This window comes from Pararge aegeria, chromosome 15, assembly GCF_905163445.1.
Source record: "Pararge aegeria chromosome 15, ilParAegt1.1, whole genome shotgun sequence".
Taxonomy (NCBI): domain Eukaryota; kingdom Metazoa; phylum Arthropoda; class Insecta; order Lepidoptera; family Nymphalidae; genus Pararge; species Pararge aegeria.
Genome location: NC_053194.1, coordinates 5,995,913 through 6,011,855, shown reverse-complemented (window position 1 = coordinate 6,011,855; position 15,943 = coordinate 5,995,913). Strand labels below are relative to the sequence as shown.

The 15,943-nt window shown below is 34.5% G+C and overlaps 1 protein-coding gene across 1 annotated transcript in view; it reads right to left on the bottom strand.

The window, feature by feature from the left end:
• Positions 1–15,943, bottom strand: part of LOC120630086 (RNA/RNP complex-1-interacting phosphatase homolog) — a 52,078-nt gene that overhangs the window by 20,252 nt on the left and 15,883 nt on the right. Inside the window, exons 3-5 of the mRNA XM_039899230.1 lie at positions 1,723–1,757; positions 1,315–1,402; positions 5–84 (exon numbers count right to left, since the gene is read on the bottom strand). Coding sequence (XP_039755164.1) covers positions 5–84; positions 1,315–1,402; positions 1,723–1,757 — 203 coding nt within the window. The remainder of the gene's footprint in view (positions 1–4; positions 85–1,314; positions 1,403–1,722; positions 1,758–15,943) is intronic.

Here is a 15,943-nt window from a genome sequence, read left to right as displayed (position 1 = left end):
TTACTGTGTCACTTTGCTCTCCGGTGGTATCACTCGCCCTGGCATTAAAAGTTTTCTATGCACAATGCCTGCTGATTTAAACTCCTGCAATAGAACAATTAAAAATAATATCGTACTAACAAATAAAATAATTCATAGTTCTTTTTTTTTATATTAATAGCAGGCAAACGAGCGAGTGGGTAACCTGATTTTAAGTGATCACCGCCGCCCGTAAATATCTGCAGCACCAGAGGAGCCACCGATGCGTTGCCGGCTTTTCAGATGGGAGATTGTTCCATAATGTGCAAGTGCGCGGTAGAAATGATCTGGTATTTCGAACAGTAGAAGAATACCAGGCATCCAGATGATGAGGGTGGAATTTTTCTCTACGGCGTGAGGTGCGGTTAGAGAACAGGGTAGGAAATATCAACGCAAACAACTCTTCAGAACACTCTCCATTATGGAGTCGATAGAACACACAAAGGGAGCTAACATCTCTTCGTTGCCCCAGGGACTCCAAACTTCAAGTCAATTTGGGATTGTCTACAAGTCGAACTGCCCGCATCTCAAATACTGCACTGAATATTGCTACAGAAAAGTAAGGGAAGGAATATTTTCTTTCGATTAGTGCATTTTATTGTCTTCACTTATTATCAAAAGACATCGTCATCATGCTCAAACCTGTTACCAAAATGTAATAAATAATGACTAATACTCTCAAGGCCCTAATTAAAATTTTGTAGTAGAAATTTGACAAAGCATAAGAAATCTTTATTCGACATTGACTCGACGACAACGTTTAGATCGATATCCACACATATGGATTCGTAAACGACAGTAATTAGATTAACTCCACCATTTGTACAGACAGATGTCAATGTAACAAGAGTTGACAGCAAGCGTGGCGCCTCCATCGGTACAAGGGACGGGCAAGTTTCAAACACTTTCAAAATCTGAAGCGATGAAATGTCGGCTTGTTAATCCAACCTACATTGACAGGTAGACGTAACAGAGTACTCGTTAAAGGTCATGATGACCTAATAGTAAAGGCATTTTTTAAAAATAACAAGAATACTAAACCATAAAATGATTGATGTAACCTAGGCCGATATTTCGATGCCTATAAAGATGAACTTATTTAAAATCGAAGTATGTGACAATATGCAAGCGCTGGAAATAATGCGGTAGTCAAACTTATAAAGTAACAACCCTGACGTAACAGCGACTTTTAAAAAATGATTCCGCCAGCGATCTCTACGTCGTGAACTAACAGAAACTACGCAGAAACTACTTATTAGGATATAGTATTTATTATGAAATTTGCATTGTACAAACCTTTGGATCGTAGTACCGCGCCGTATTAGTTAAATCTATGACTGCGCGTAACTTAGGAATAGCTTTTAGAAGTGCTTTGATATCCCATCTGAAAAAAGGATTATTTCGGTCAGTATTCAATGTCCATGAACTAATAATAAGAAGACTATGCTTAGTATTTAACACTACTCCTTTGAGCTTCGCATGATGATATTGTAAATTACGAAATTCTTTCCGGTTAGGAGCTATACATTCCCTTACTTAACTTCTCCCTTCTTATTTCTATCAGACCATTCGAAGCCTGTGTGTTCATTTTTTTAATTTGATCGTCTTTAAACACTTTAATATTGCTTTAAGGTTTACTATTAGCGTGGATATTGTATGGAATAAGTAGCAAGTACTTTTTCTATATTTATGATGAATACTTACATATCCTTGGAAGCAACGACTTTCGCTTGAACTATCTGAAACAAACAAACGTAAGGTTAATCCTAGTGGTAATCAAGGTTTATCTTAAAACGATAACAACTAATTACTACATGCATATTACACTCTTTATACATTTTGGTGCCATTAGAACATACCATTGTGGCTATAGACAATAGTACTTTGAAAATGCCGCACGTAGGCGACACTGCACTGATAAGAGACCTGATCAATCATCGGCTGGCCCTACCTCACCGGTGTCGTTGACCTGTCTGAGGCCCACCTGATGGGATCAAGTTTTATGAAATATCCAAATTTATAAATTAGTTGACTCGTACAGTATAAAACTTCAACCTGTAAATACATATTATACAAACCAAATATCCTTCAAAGAATCACTTAAGTTTTCGTTTAAATGAGCATAAAGTAAAATAAACGTTAGAATTTTTATAAACCATAACAATTTTCCGAAAACGGTGAACATAAATCCCATAACCCATCACTGCTTCACCGCAGGCAAAAATATTCAGTTAAAAATTTCAATTTTGCCCAAAATCACCTTAAATAAAATGTCAGGTGCCTAATAATAGGTTGTTATGGTAGCAATAATTTATCGACAGTGTTGACAAGATTGAAAAAAATTATGGCCAAAAGAATTGACCGCCAGGAGGCGTGTGTAAAAGGGGGTAAATTTTCAATTTGAATTTGGTGTAGCCGTTGTTTAAAAATCATTTATATTACGTATACATGAATAAATATTGTGTATTGATGTTACATTTGGATGAACACTGTAAGTTTTTTAAATTTTAGATTTGTTTATATGAATATCCGTCCGTTGTTTATATGATTACGTACAAATCAGTCAATCATGTCGCCAAATAGAGGAAAAATTATGCAAAGAATAATTTGACATATCCCGTTAACGAAAATCGTTGTGAAATCAACAATGATCGTTAATAAATTTTTAATTACACGCTAACAAAAAGATACGATGAGTCCGCATTACATTCGTGTGTAGCATGCGGCGATACAAGTAAATTTGTCATTTTTACGACACACCAAGTTACAATTGCAAGTACGAAAGATAAGTACCACCTACAGGGATAATTACAGATATATTCAGATAAATTAATTAGGAACTGACAGAAATTTAATGTAAATTGTCGTTACTTTTAGCACATGCGAGAAACTGCAGAAAGCGATGATGTATTTTTTTATTCAAAATACACCATGATGTACTAAAATACTCTACATTTGAATGATGCTCAACTTTTGCTATAGCAAAATAGATAAAAAATAATTTATCGAGCATACAAAAGTAAAGTAATCTCATAGCAGACAGGCGACGCAAAGCAAGGAAGGCAAAAGTATATTGGACGGAAGTGTCCCAATGAAATTACGACGAGAAACTTATATCTTTGGCAAAGACAGTTTAAAGAATCGCAACTGTTTCTAAAATGGAGAAATATTTTAGGCGCCAAAATACAGGACTCATAAAATCCACAGACAAACGCAAAATCTGGTGAGTCAATTCAAACGACACTTAGCGAGTAGTATTATATTTCAATTGAACTGTTTCCAACATTTCAATTTCAATACAAATACAATTTGCATCACAAAAGGACTTGTAACTCAAGTATTTTACTTCAAGCACTACATTACCTACTTTCTCTATAAGCTATTGTTACTATTTATTCTTTCTTAATAAAATGGACGCAATGCTACGATTAGGTATATGCACTAAAATATTCGTACTCGAAATTCCGATTTTAATTGTCCCCCGTTACACCAATCATCCATTTCAATGGAAATTCGTCGACGTGGTTGTCTATAAATAATTTATAGCTTCCACGTTCAGTCAAGATGCAGTATCATTGATCAGGATATTAAGGAAGCTAAAATTTTATTCCTATGTCTACAAGATTCATTTTACGACCGAATTATTCAACGTATAGCATACACTGCAATACGTTCTCGTATTATTTTTAAGAATCATCAGATCCGTTACGTCGTTTATTCGAATGCTAATGATAGCATAATTGACAGAGGGCAACTATTGTTCCCATTGTGTTCTATTGATATTAAGGTTTTGTCGCCTTGTAACGGAGGAACTTTTGTTATTGTTTTGAAGATTGTTACTCACTCGTTCCCCTTTTGACACCAGTACAGTCGGTAAATTGAAAAAAGGTGGAGTAGTGTCATTCAAATATTAAACCTTTCACCGTCACGATTAACAATTTTGTTACATTATTGTAGACATGACATTTGGAATTGTACATAATATAGTTTTTGATATGACAAAAATATAAATACTCTATAATGAAATGCTCTAACAACTACGACGTTAATCCCCTCGTCATGGCCGTATATTACAAGTAAGTCATTAAGCTGAACACGTTGTATTGTATAATGACTTTCGTAATCCCTGGTGTCAGAGTAATTGATATGTGGCGAGCATTTCATGTATGCGGGCTTGTCAACAGCCCAAACTCTTAAATCATATATAACTCATTTTAAATCAATTACTAATTTGAGCAACATACGGGTCTCACCTAATGGAAATAAAGATAACTGGATAATACAAAAGTTCTTCGATAAAGGCCTACTAATAAGAACATAACTCGATATGAGTGCCAGTGAAGTTCTACATATACAAGTAAAAGAAATGGCCCGTTAAATGGGATTCCGTTTTCGTTTCGAGCGATTAATCGAATAAAAACCTAGTGGATCGGATGTCGGGGGCATTTATCGCGCCTAATTGCGACCACCGCGCCGAAAATCGGCTTCGAAACGAGTTGGGTGGTGTGATGGACTTCGATAATACCCTTTTTATAGGATCCATGCTTCTATTATTTTCGAGGAATATGTGGGACAGCCATTAAATCTAAAAGGAATTAAACAATTCCTAAGAATAACTTTCTTTCTTAGGCTATATTAAATTTAAAATTAATTTTACTAAGATAGTGCTGCAGCTTCTTGAGTCATAGCAGTAAATATACACCTTGGAATAACTAACACCACAAGATAATGTTGAAACCTCAGAAGTTAAATAAAATATAAAAACAAGTGTGCAAATCACTCTGTAACAGTATCGCAGTAAGCTTTTTTGACTGCTACTGAAGAGTCGCAACTCGTAACGTCATCTGGAAACAAATCAATCCTGTGTAACTTTACAAGATGTCGCTTTTCGGGGTTTAGTAAGTCTGAATTTTTATTTGAATATCTGTATTTTTATTATAAAACTAGCTGTAATGGTTTTTGAAACAGCTTAGGCTGCCCGCACACTGGCTTTATAATGGACAATATTCAGATCCCGCGCACCCGTTAATAATATTGACGTGTGCGCGAACGGCACGCGGGTAGCCTAAACCTACTCGGATTCTTTAGGTAAACGTGAACAACCTTGAGATATCTTTTTCTTGAAATATGATCGAAAATACTACTCAATGTTCACAAAACGTTCACATCATCATCATCATCATTATCATTATCATCATCACCATCAAATCAATTACTGATGGACGTCCACTGCTAGGCACAGGTGTTTTGTAGAGTACACCAAATTTAATGGTCTTATGCCACATTCAACCAACGACGTCCAGCGGCGCAGCCAGATCCCTGGCTCTTGCGACTCCTTTAATACCTACTAACGTTCACCGTTGCAGAGTCAGAGTTACTATTCTAGCACCTTCGGACCCCACCGTCCATCGGGTTTCCAAGAGAGATAACCTATCCATTGCCAATTCAGCTTTTTGTTTATTCTTACACGGATCTCCTCATTTGATCACCTAGAGTTACTCAGACCAAAGTTCTCTCCATCACGGGGCATATTGTTACATTTAGGTATATTTACCTAAATGTTATCTTCTAATGGTTCTCGGTCTTATTTAAACCACACTCATCTAATCCGATATATATTCGACAACTGTATAGTAATGCCTAGACGGCGCAACATGTTGTCGTTAGTGTTCATGTAAAATAGAATAAATAAATACTGAACAATCTTTCTATATGATACTGAGGTAAGATATCGTAACAAATAGTTATAGCCTGTATCGTAAGCGATGATATCCCACGCGCAAGTTATAAAGGATACCCCAAAAACATGTAAATGTAATCACGATTGGACACACTGGGCTTTTGACAGCACTCAGTTAATAACCTCCAAATATTGCACATGATAACTGGAAGACGTTTAAAAGAAATCACGTGGAACACCCACCTTTCATCGTTCTCATTACTTAAGCGGAAAAGAAATCCGAAACATAAAAATATATTCTTAAAATTTGGAAGTGTTATGCACGAATTTTTATCTTAACAGCAACGAAAATAAATAATGAAAACATATATAATTAATTATAAACAACACTGCAATCTAATTTCAGCCGGGTAAGTATTTCAAATTCCACACGAACTCTGTCTACTATGTAGATAGGTAATCGCTCTGTTCAGTTGTAGTAAACTATTAGACTTAAATACCTGATATAATTATATTAGGTATATGGTCATGTAAATTTTGTCCTTCGAATTGAGTTATATGACAAAAGATATTCTTATAATACTCTGCTTTCAAATTCGTAGAAATATTTTGGATCGTTTTAAAATTAGGGAACGAATTTTCGCATGTGCTTATTCATTCGGAGCATAATTCCATGGTTTGGTATCAAAACAAGACAGTCAAGAAAGCTGATTACACGGTGCTCCCACGATCTCATGCCCTGGCGGCTTGTAGTACGAAACTTAGCGCGTACGTGTCAAAAGATGTAATTATGAAGAAATCCAATCAGCGGCAGCGCGATCCGGCGCGAGCGTCGACGTTGATTGAGCGATAAATTTATTGAAGATAAATCGCCTTATCGCGACAAATCAGTAGCTGATATATCTGATATACCCTTTTTAATACCAGAGCGGAAAGAACAAGGGACGACATTTATGCTCATGACGCGTTTTCAGAATAATGTTATTTAAAAGGCTTTTACGTCTAATAAAAAATTCTTCTCAGGTACAAATTAGATGAATCCCTCAGTGAAAAATTTAAAGAAATAAATATACTTACGGTAGCCTCACAATATATTTATAACAATATAGTATTTGTTAGACAACATATTAGTCTTTATAAACAAAAAGTGGATATAAACAGTCGACTTACAAGAAATGGTCATAAATTAGTGACATCTGCATATCGTCTGCGAAAGGTGCAGAACTCATTTGTGGGACTGAGTATACGCTTTTATAATATGATTCCTAAGGTAATTTTGGACCTACCAATGCAAGTTTAAAGAATGTGTTAAAACACATTTATTACAGCGAGGTTATTATACAATTGATGAATTTCTTAATGACAAGGTTGCATCCGGCTCCGCTTTCATCTCTAACAAAAATGAATTTTGAAATGTAAAATGTAAATTGTTAATGTTGGAAAGAGCAACTGCTGAGTTTCTTGACGGCTACTTCTCGGTAGAATCTGCCTTCCGAACCGGTGGTAGAGTCACTACACACAGACAGACTTGACGTTTCAAAAGTGCTTATATTAGGCCTACTTGAAATAAATGAATTTTGAATTTGATTTTTTTTTAATTTTGATGAAACTTATGATTTACTTCGTTGTTAAATCAATGGCTTACATGAACAAATGTGCATTTATAAGACGTCTTTGGAATATCGAATTATAAAAGTCATATTTTAAAAAGAACTCTCTCTCGGAATTTGACATGTCTGACTGGAGATGCACAAAGGCCTGACTTCAAAATATTTAAGTAAAAGTTAAATTAAAGATACGATCATACAATTCAATAAAGAAAACGTCATAAGAGACATTATGGAAGAGAAAAGCCAACAGTTAAAACGAAAAAGCAACATTGAAATTTAAGATATCGCAAGCGTGAGCGATAAATTTAATAAAACTGTTTGATATGTCTCGTTGTCAGTAAAGACTACCTACTCAAAACAATCAGACAAAGAAATTTAATAGCAATGCAAAATATGAAAATAATCAGAATATGAATATTTCCAGACCGATGAATCTCAACACGACTTTTGAAATACAATGCCTCCATCGAACGGTCGTTTAATAATGTGAAAATATCATGTCCTTGTAGGCGTATTGATGGCGCCCTGAAAGCGCGATATAAATTCTTATACATCACATGAAAAATAAATACTTAATGCGATGTCTCGAGGCGGTACATGTGGGACATATATTATGGAAACGATAAAAACAAAAAATTCAAATGGTATCTAAAAAAACATATTTATCCTCAGTGCCTCGTACACCTCAACAAATCACATCGTTTTATATCGTACACCGTGATAAATGTGAGCCTGCGGCGAGTATAGCACTAAACAGGCTGACTAATTAGACGCACTAGGCAACAAAGGGCGGTCATATGATCTAAAGAATAACGCTGTTCATTTAATATTCGCGAATATAGACTTAATTCTTATCAGCATAAGGAAAACAACATTGGTATGAGGAGAGTGGCAAATGCATTCAGTGCGACGTGTGATGGCGCTGTATGATAGGCCGCCCACATCAGGCGCCGCGCGGCGAAATTCGTGAGAAGAAATGCTTCGGCGCCGCAACGGACCGAACGCCTGGAACTTGATATTAAACTACATAGACACTTGCTGAAATTCCTATTACTGAGGCATGTTAAACTTAACTTACTTCAACTTAGTGTACTGGCTATTGCCCGTGTTCATCGCCCGCGTTTATTACAATTGTTTTACAAATTACTTATATTCCTGGGATGAAAACTAGGCTTGGTTACTTTGTTACTCTCCGTCCTTTCAACTAAATCTATACCAATAATCAAGTTTATCGGTTGCTTACTTAGGGCCTAACAAAACAAACTTTTGCATTTATAATATTAGTAAGGATAAGTATAAATACGATATATGTGTCACTAGTCTTACGCAATACGTAACGGGCATGTCGAGGTTATCGCTGACGCAAACCCTTTTTTTCCCAGTTTTTCCCTACCAAAAATCCCTCAAAGCATATAAGAAGTTTTAACATCAGAAACCTCCAACAAATACCATAAATTATACTTAATATATCACTCCATCACTTTATCCGCTGGAATCATCTTAATTCATACAAATATTATTTTTATTTATTTGCTACCTATTTTCGGAATTCATAAAAAAGGAAGAGCTAATTGCATGTCCGAAATTATCACACTTATATCTTTGGAAGCTTTACGAAATACCACAAGTCAAATTAGATATCATAAAAAATATATAAGGTGAACAGCAAAAAACATAACTATTTAGCATCTTAACACATTGTAAAATAAAATAAAATTGGCACCGGGTATTACGACTATGACCAAAAAAATTTTCACAAAACAACGCAAATAACTATGATTAATTGAAATTATATAAAGCTTTAACGCTAGGCAAAGAACAATAAAGTTCATTTCAAAATCGGATTATCCACGCCTTCTAACATAAGGATGAGCTAAATTAAATCTAAGTTCTTAAGGTACGGACTCTCTGGATACCTTCATATTTTAATCTTCTTTACTCTTTTTTTCTTATTTATTTTGTCTTGTATTCCTGTGCATTAACCAAAGGTTCATTCTTGTTTTCGTACCAACCGCCGGGCCTTGTACACGGTTCGCGCCGGGAAATTTCAATAATATTATGATGGGGATCATTTGTATAGAAGGGGCTCCAGCAAGGCAAATACCTATTAATGATCGTATTTGTACTCAGTTAATCTTATTCAAAAAACTACCCCGTGACTTTGTCTTCGTTTTTTAGGGTTATTGAAAATTCCGCAGCAACAGAATGCTAACTATTTCTATGAATAGTTTCATCAGGATCAGTTAAGCGATGAAGCCATGCACAAGTGGCCATGTTAAATTTCGCGGACACCTTTGACGGGATAAATGTTATCATATGTCCATTTCAAGGAGGCAATCTACATCTGTGCCATTTATCAAAATAAGTTCAACGATCGAGCCGAAAATCAGTAACAAACAGATACACTTTCGAATTTATAATATTAATTTTGCGTTTTTAATTTAATCTGCTTTAGGTACTAATAAGAAACCCCACGCTGCAACTAGGCTCAGATAAGTAAAACAAGACTTTGTCAGCATGGTAATATTTATCCTTTACGAGAACTGAACTTAAATATCCGGAGTTCCGGACCTTAATTCTCTATTAAAAGGCAATTTCTCTGCAATGGGTCCCGCGCAGCATAAAATCAACATGAAACTGGTCGCAGAACATGCAGTCGACATTCGGGGCGTGGCGACACACCTCTCTATTAATGCTCAGCCTCTTGCAGGTGTTAGTCTTATAGTAACAGATAAATAGGCCTCCATTCGTATGTTATGCAAACCTAATAGACAAAAAATCTAATTTTTATTTTATAAATAAGCGCGCGTTATTTATTCTACAGTTTTCCAAGAACACTACATTTCATGAATATTCCATCATCTGCTACTATACTCGCAAATACTAATGTTAACTCTTTTTTCTCCAAATTTTTTTGGTCAAAGTAATCTGTTGGAAATATTGCTTCCCTGTCAGTATGATTTATTATTATAAAATTAGATTGTTTTTGTAGTTAACTCGAGCAAATAAGAAAACAGGTCACTTTTGATGATCGCCGTCCAATATCCCTTACAAAAAAAATCTTAACGGGCTTCTTAATACCTTGTTTGTTCAACTTTTAAACAACCTTTTTAAAGTGCTTTTGCTACACAAAAGTTCATACCAACGAAGAAAGATTGGGATACATTTTTGAAATCAAAATTGCTAAAGCGAGAGTGGGCGAAACTTAAATACACATATACTGTTATTGTCGGATATATCAACGGTGATGAGTAGGCCGATAACTAATAATTCAATGTTTCTAACTCAACACTGACATTATACACAGACGATTAGCCGTACAACAGTTTCTACGCCAAACAACCAATTATCAAATTTTCATTTCAAAACTAATGCTGGGGGAACATACATAATAAAGAAATTAAGATTGTTAAGAGATAAACTCTGAATTATCGGCGATAAATTAACTAATCAACAAGCGGTATACGCGTGTAAATTAAATTACAAGATAAGAATTAAAGCAAAAGCCTTCGCAGGAACGTTTAATATGGCTGTTTGACCCTAACTTTTATTCCGGGCGAAGCCCTTAGTAATAAAGATAACATTACAAGCCAAACTACAGCGTTAAATGCAAGTAAAACATATTACTGAACATAATAATATACAAAAGGGTATGCTAATGTGACATGAATAGTTTCCGGTGAAAACTTTTTTATATCTAAACTAATATTGTATGATATGGAGATAACTCATCCGTTGGAGAATGTGCAACAGTTCATTAGCCTTAACCACAATTCTTATAACTTAAGCGAAGTATTGATATAAATTAAATATCCATTTATTTCAGAACTTATTATAGTTAGTTTTCCTTACGTATATAATATCTATGTTAGGGTTGCTAGTTAAATCTCAAACTGCCATCCTTTAGATATAAAACCACAAGGTTATGACCACACATTATTCTATCGAGGTATCTCCCCAATAGCATTTAGAATGCAATGCGAAGCAGATTTTTTTGCACCTAATGGCATAACAATCATCTGTCCTCGCCTCCATAACCATACCACTTGCACTGCAGTTGGGTTTTAGCCCTAAAAACCTACTAAATGTACTGTTATAACGATCATCTTATTATAAACCTTTTGTCAATGTTTCACCCACAGACCACACCAGCGCAAGATATACAATGCGGTAGAGTACCTACAACCATTTCTTATATTTGTTAAATAAGCATACTCAAATGAAGTCATAAAAGATATTTTATATTCCATAATTAATTAATTGCGACGACTATGTGTTCCTCAATCAACACGAATATTAGGAAAAATATTTGACAAAGTAATCATGAATATGTATTATTAATAAATCACGTCGTAGCTGTATTGTCGAATACATAAGATTTTTACGACTCTACTTTTGATAAAACTTATGTAGTCAATAAATTATGGAGATAATAATATATTAAAGGAGCTATCCATTTTGATTACCCGCAAAACTTCACCTTGTTTGGATCGTAAACTGGGATTATAGCATCCGTATACACAGATAAACGACACGATTCTCATGGCATAACACAATAATTAAAAGTTTGAAATAATAAAAGGAATGTTGGTTTATATTTAAACTCACAGAATGCTTTACATTTACTAGCAATGGCCTGATTCAGTCCGCACTTTTGGTAAGAAATCATACATCAGAAGCAGCGGAACCCGATGTTGATATAATAAGTAGGTAGTCTTAAAGCTTTGTATTTATTTGTTGTACTCCCCTGTCTTTCGTAGTTAAATGGTTTAACCTCAGAACACATATATTGTAACTGGGTGTTATGGATAGTTAGACTGTATTTTTCCGCAATTGCGTAATGTACATTCATACGGTTTTAACACAGCCGAGTTGCGAGAAAGTTTTAACTTATATTGCTGATTCAATGACTATTGAACTGTTAGTACTATTGACCATTTTGTGGACTCAACAAACATACTAAAAAATTCAAACTTGATTTTGTTACTTATAGAGTACTACGTGGCTTACTCTATAAGCACTTTGAAACGTTAAGCAGTTCGTTTGTAGTGAGTCTACCACCGATTCGGAAGGCAGATTCTGCCGAGAAGAAACCGGCAAGAAACGCAGCGGCTGCTCTTATATCAACAAATAACATATATGTATTTCACATTTTAACATCCATTCATCTATTTCGAGATGGAAGTTGAGCCGGATGCTTTCAAGCAACCTTATCATTAAGAAATTCATCAATTGTATAGTAACCTCATATAGTAACCTTTTGACATTCGAGTCAGTCTATTTGTAGTGACTCTACCACCGGTTCGGAATGCAGATTCAACAAAGAAGAAGCCTGCAAGAAACTCAGCAGATTGCTCTTTTTCAATATCATTTTACAGTTCACAATCTTTAAAATCTTCTATCTTGTGAGGGAAGAGAGCGGAGCCTGCTTCCAAGCAGCCGTGTCTTTAATAAATGTGTTTTAACATATTCTTTAAACTTACAATGGTGTTAAATCCTAAATTTAATATAATAAATGCGAAAGTCTTTGTTTGTTTATTTGTTTGTCCTCCATAAACTTCACTTTTGGCATAAGAGTTTGTTAAAAGGACGAGGCGTAACATAGGCTACTTTTTGTTTTAAGTAAACAAACGGTTCCCACGGGATTTGTAAAAAACCGTAATATACGCGGACGAAGAACGGCTAGTAAATTAATATACGACAACCAAAAAGTTATAAGCAGTTATATGGTTATATAACGTAATATGGACAGCCTCGGAGATAAAATCTCATTCGTTAACTTCCTTGCCACTTTAAACCGTTGTAAATCAAAAGCGAATTCTCCCTGGATGTCTTCATTTGCATTGCCCGAAGCCAGCGAGTGACACTAACGACGCGCAAATGAAAACAACAAAATTAAACTATCAATTTCGGTGTCCCCAAAAGCGCCATTTAAAAATGATATCCCAAAGTTATTAATGGCATTTATTACGATTCTCAAACATTAATATTCAATCATATATAAATGTTTTCATTTTAATTTATTGGGTGAAGTACCGCTAAAGCCACTAAATATAGTCTTTCATACCTTTAATTAATTTTAAGTCTTTTGATTACTACTGGTGTCAAGTATAAATTTACTTTTACTCGCGTTTGAGAGATTTGACAAAGATCTTGCATACTTAAATTTTAAAAGTTACTTAAACTTCGATCTATGTCTCATATATAGAATTTCATTTGCTGAATCATTAATAATTACAATATTGCGCGCAATCTATACAAATAAATAAAAGTGCCCGTCTGTTCATGGCAGTTTTCATGGCAAATCACTGGTACGGCTGAATCGATTTTGACGTAACTTTTACAGGTTGATAGAGCCTTTGGAATAAATAATCTAGGCTACTTTTTAGTGCCGGAAAACCTGGACCGATTTAGACGGACCTTTTTAATTAGGTAGGAAAAGAGTTTGCATGGAGTGATCTAGGATGCAACAAACCGACACTTTCCGTGATCATATAGCTGCTAATGTATTATTAGACAAGTACTTACAATAAACAAAGTTAAATAACTGTAGCACAACTAATATTAGCAAAGATATCAACCGAACACCCAAAATAAAATATATGTAGGTAGTTACAAAGAAAACAAAGTGAGGCAGTATATTATTTTGTTGACAGGTTTTATAAAATCCGAGGCCATTCCACAAAGTTTGCTTAATCCACTCTGTTCATTTCGAAGTATGAAACTAAAGCCCCATTATAAACTATAAATGCCAGTGTTTATTGAATTGTTCTTATTTTTTCGTAGAAGCGTTATTTTTGATTGAAAGTAATTTATGGGTTAAATTTTTTTAAATGTAATGTAAATTTTATTCGCCTAAAATATACACGGTTTCCTTCGGAATAGATCTTCATAGCAATTCTTATTTTATTTTCTTTGTTTGACTTTCTGTATTTTTTACACATAAGAAAAATATATTGTAAGTTGCGAAACTTCATGCGTAAGAGGAATTTCTAGCGTATAAAGACTTTTCATATGTTATTTTAATATCATAAGTATCAGAATATTTTTTTATATTTTCAAAACGAATTCGAGTTGATTGTTTTTTACACACAATTATTTTCGCATTTATAACATAACTGCAGACAAAGCTGCGAGTGGAGCTAGTTTTTGGGTAAGTTTGGGATATTCAATTTGACCGGTGAAAAGAGAACATTAACCGGTTAAATGTTTCAATAAAGGCTGGAATGTTATAAAATAATCACGCCGTGCCGGTACTTAATCACCGGATGATATCTTATTTAAGGGGAGCTAATGAGAAGCGTAGATCACATTCGGTAATGGTGACACACGGTCATTTATCAACACTTTCGATCCACGACTTATGTACCACTATTAAGGTATTCGTGTTGACATAATGGCCGGGCAAACAGAGTTAAACGTTACTATTATTCATTTCCAGTTTAATTCTACGTAATAGAACCGACTGCATAGCGCACAAGATTCAGTATCGTGTATTGTAATTAATGTCCGATGTTCTGCTCGAACATATTGTTCGCTACATATCAGGTAAGTGGAGTGATTATATATCACTGTCATATTAAATAAAAACCGTTTTATACATACCTACAGAAACGCAAAAAGATAACTTTAAGAACAACTTATACATCATATTATCATCTATACTAATATACTAAATAGGAAAGATCTTTTTGTTTGTTTGATTGTACCCAACATGCCTTAAAAGTACTAGAACGATTCGCCGAAAGATAGCTAGACGATCACGGAGTAACATAGGCTATAATTTATTTTCAAAGAAATGAGAGATCCTTTTAAAATTTACAATAATGTAACCCGAAGTAACAAAATTTTGCTTATGAAATTTATTACTTGGCGTGTGCCGAGAAATGTAATGATAATACATAATGTATTCTATTTATTATATAAATTAAAAAAATAAATTATTTTTACAAGAATACACAACTTAAATATATCAGAACTACACCTAAATTGAATGCCCCGAACACGTCTCTCAAATAAACTATTCCTACGGGATTCTTTCAAAACAAAAACTAACGCGGTAAAAGCCGTTAAAAAAATAAAAGATATCTTCACATGTATCTTTTATTTTTTTAACGGCTGTATATTATTATTTTTAATTATAATGGATGACGAACGAGTCTTAATAACCAAATTATTTAAACAAAAGACTTTTTGTGTCAAAGATAAGTTCGCATTGCTGAGAAGACAAATTCAAATACAACGACCTGAAAATAGTTACAAAGATTAATATACCAAAGAGACTGAGATGTAATCGTATCCACTTTGGATTTCCATGCAAAAGACCACTGCACATTGTATGTTAAATGGTGTGCAATTAAAGAGAACGGCGCTTAATAAACACATTACAGCGCGATATTAGGCGCGCGCGCAGAACTGACGTGATTAAGCGGCTACAACGTGGGAACATAGTGAAAGGGAAGGAAACGCCGATACTAAACAATTATATTACACATATAGAATACTAATTGAATCTAATTAGTTACAAATACCAAGTGGCTAAAGCTAGTGTTCTAATCCATGATATGATTTTTCATAATAGAATACTTCCATTCCCACTTAGTGTCAATAATAACGCTTTAACGAAGTTGATGCG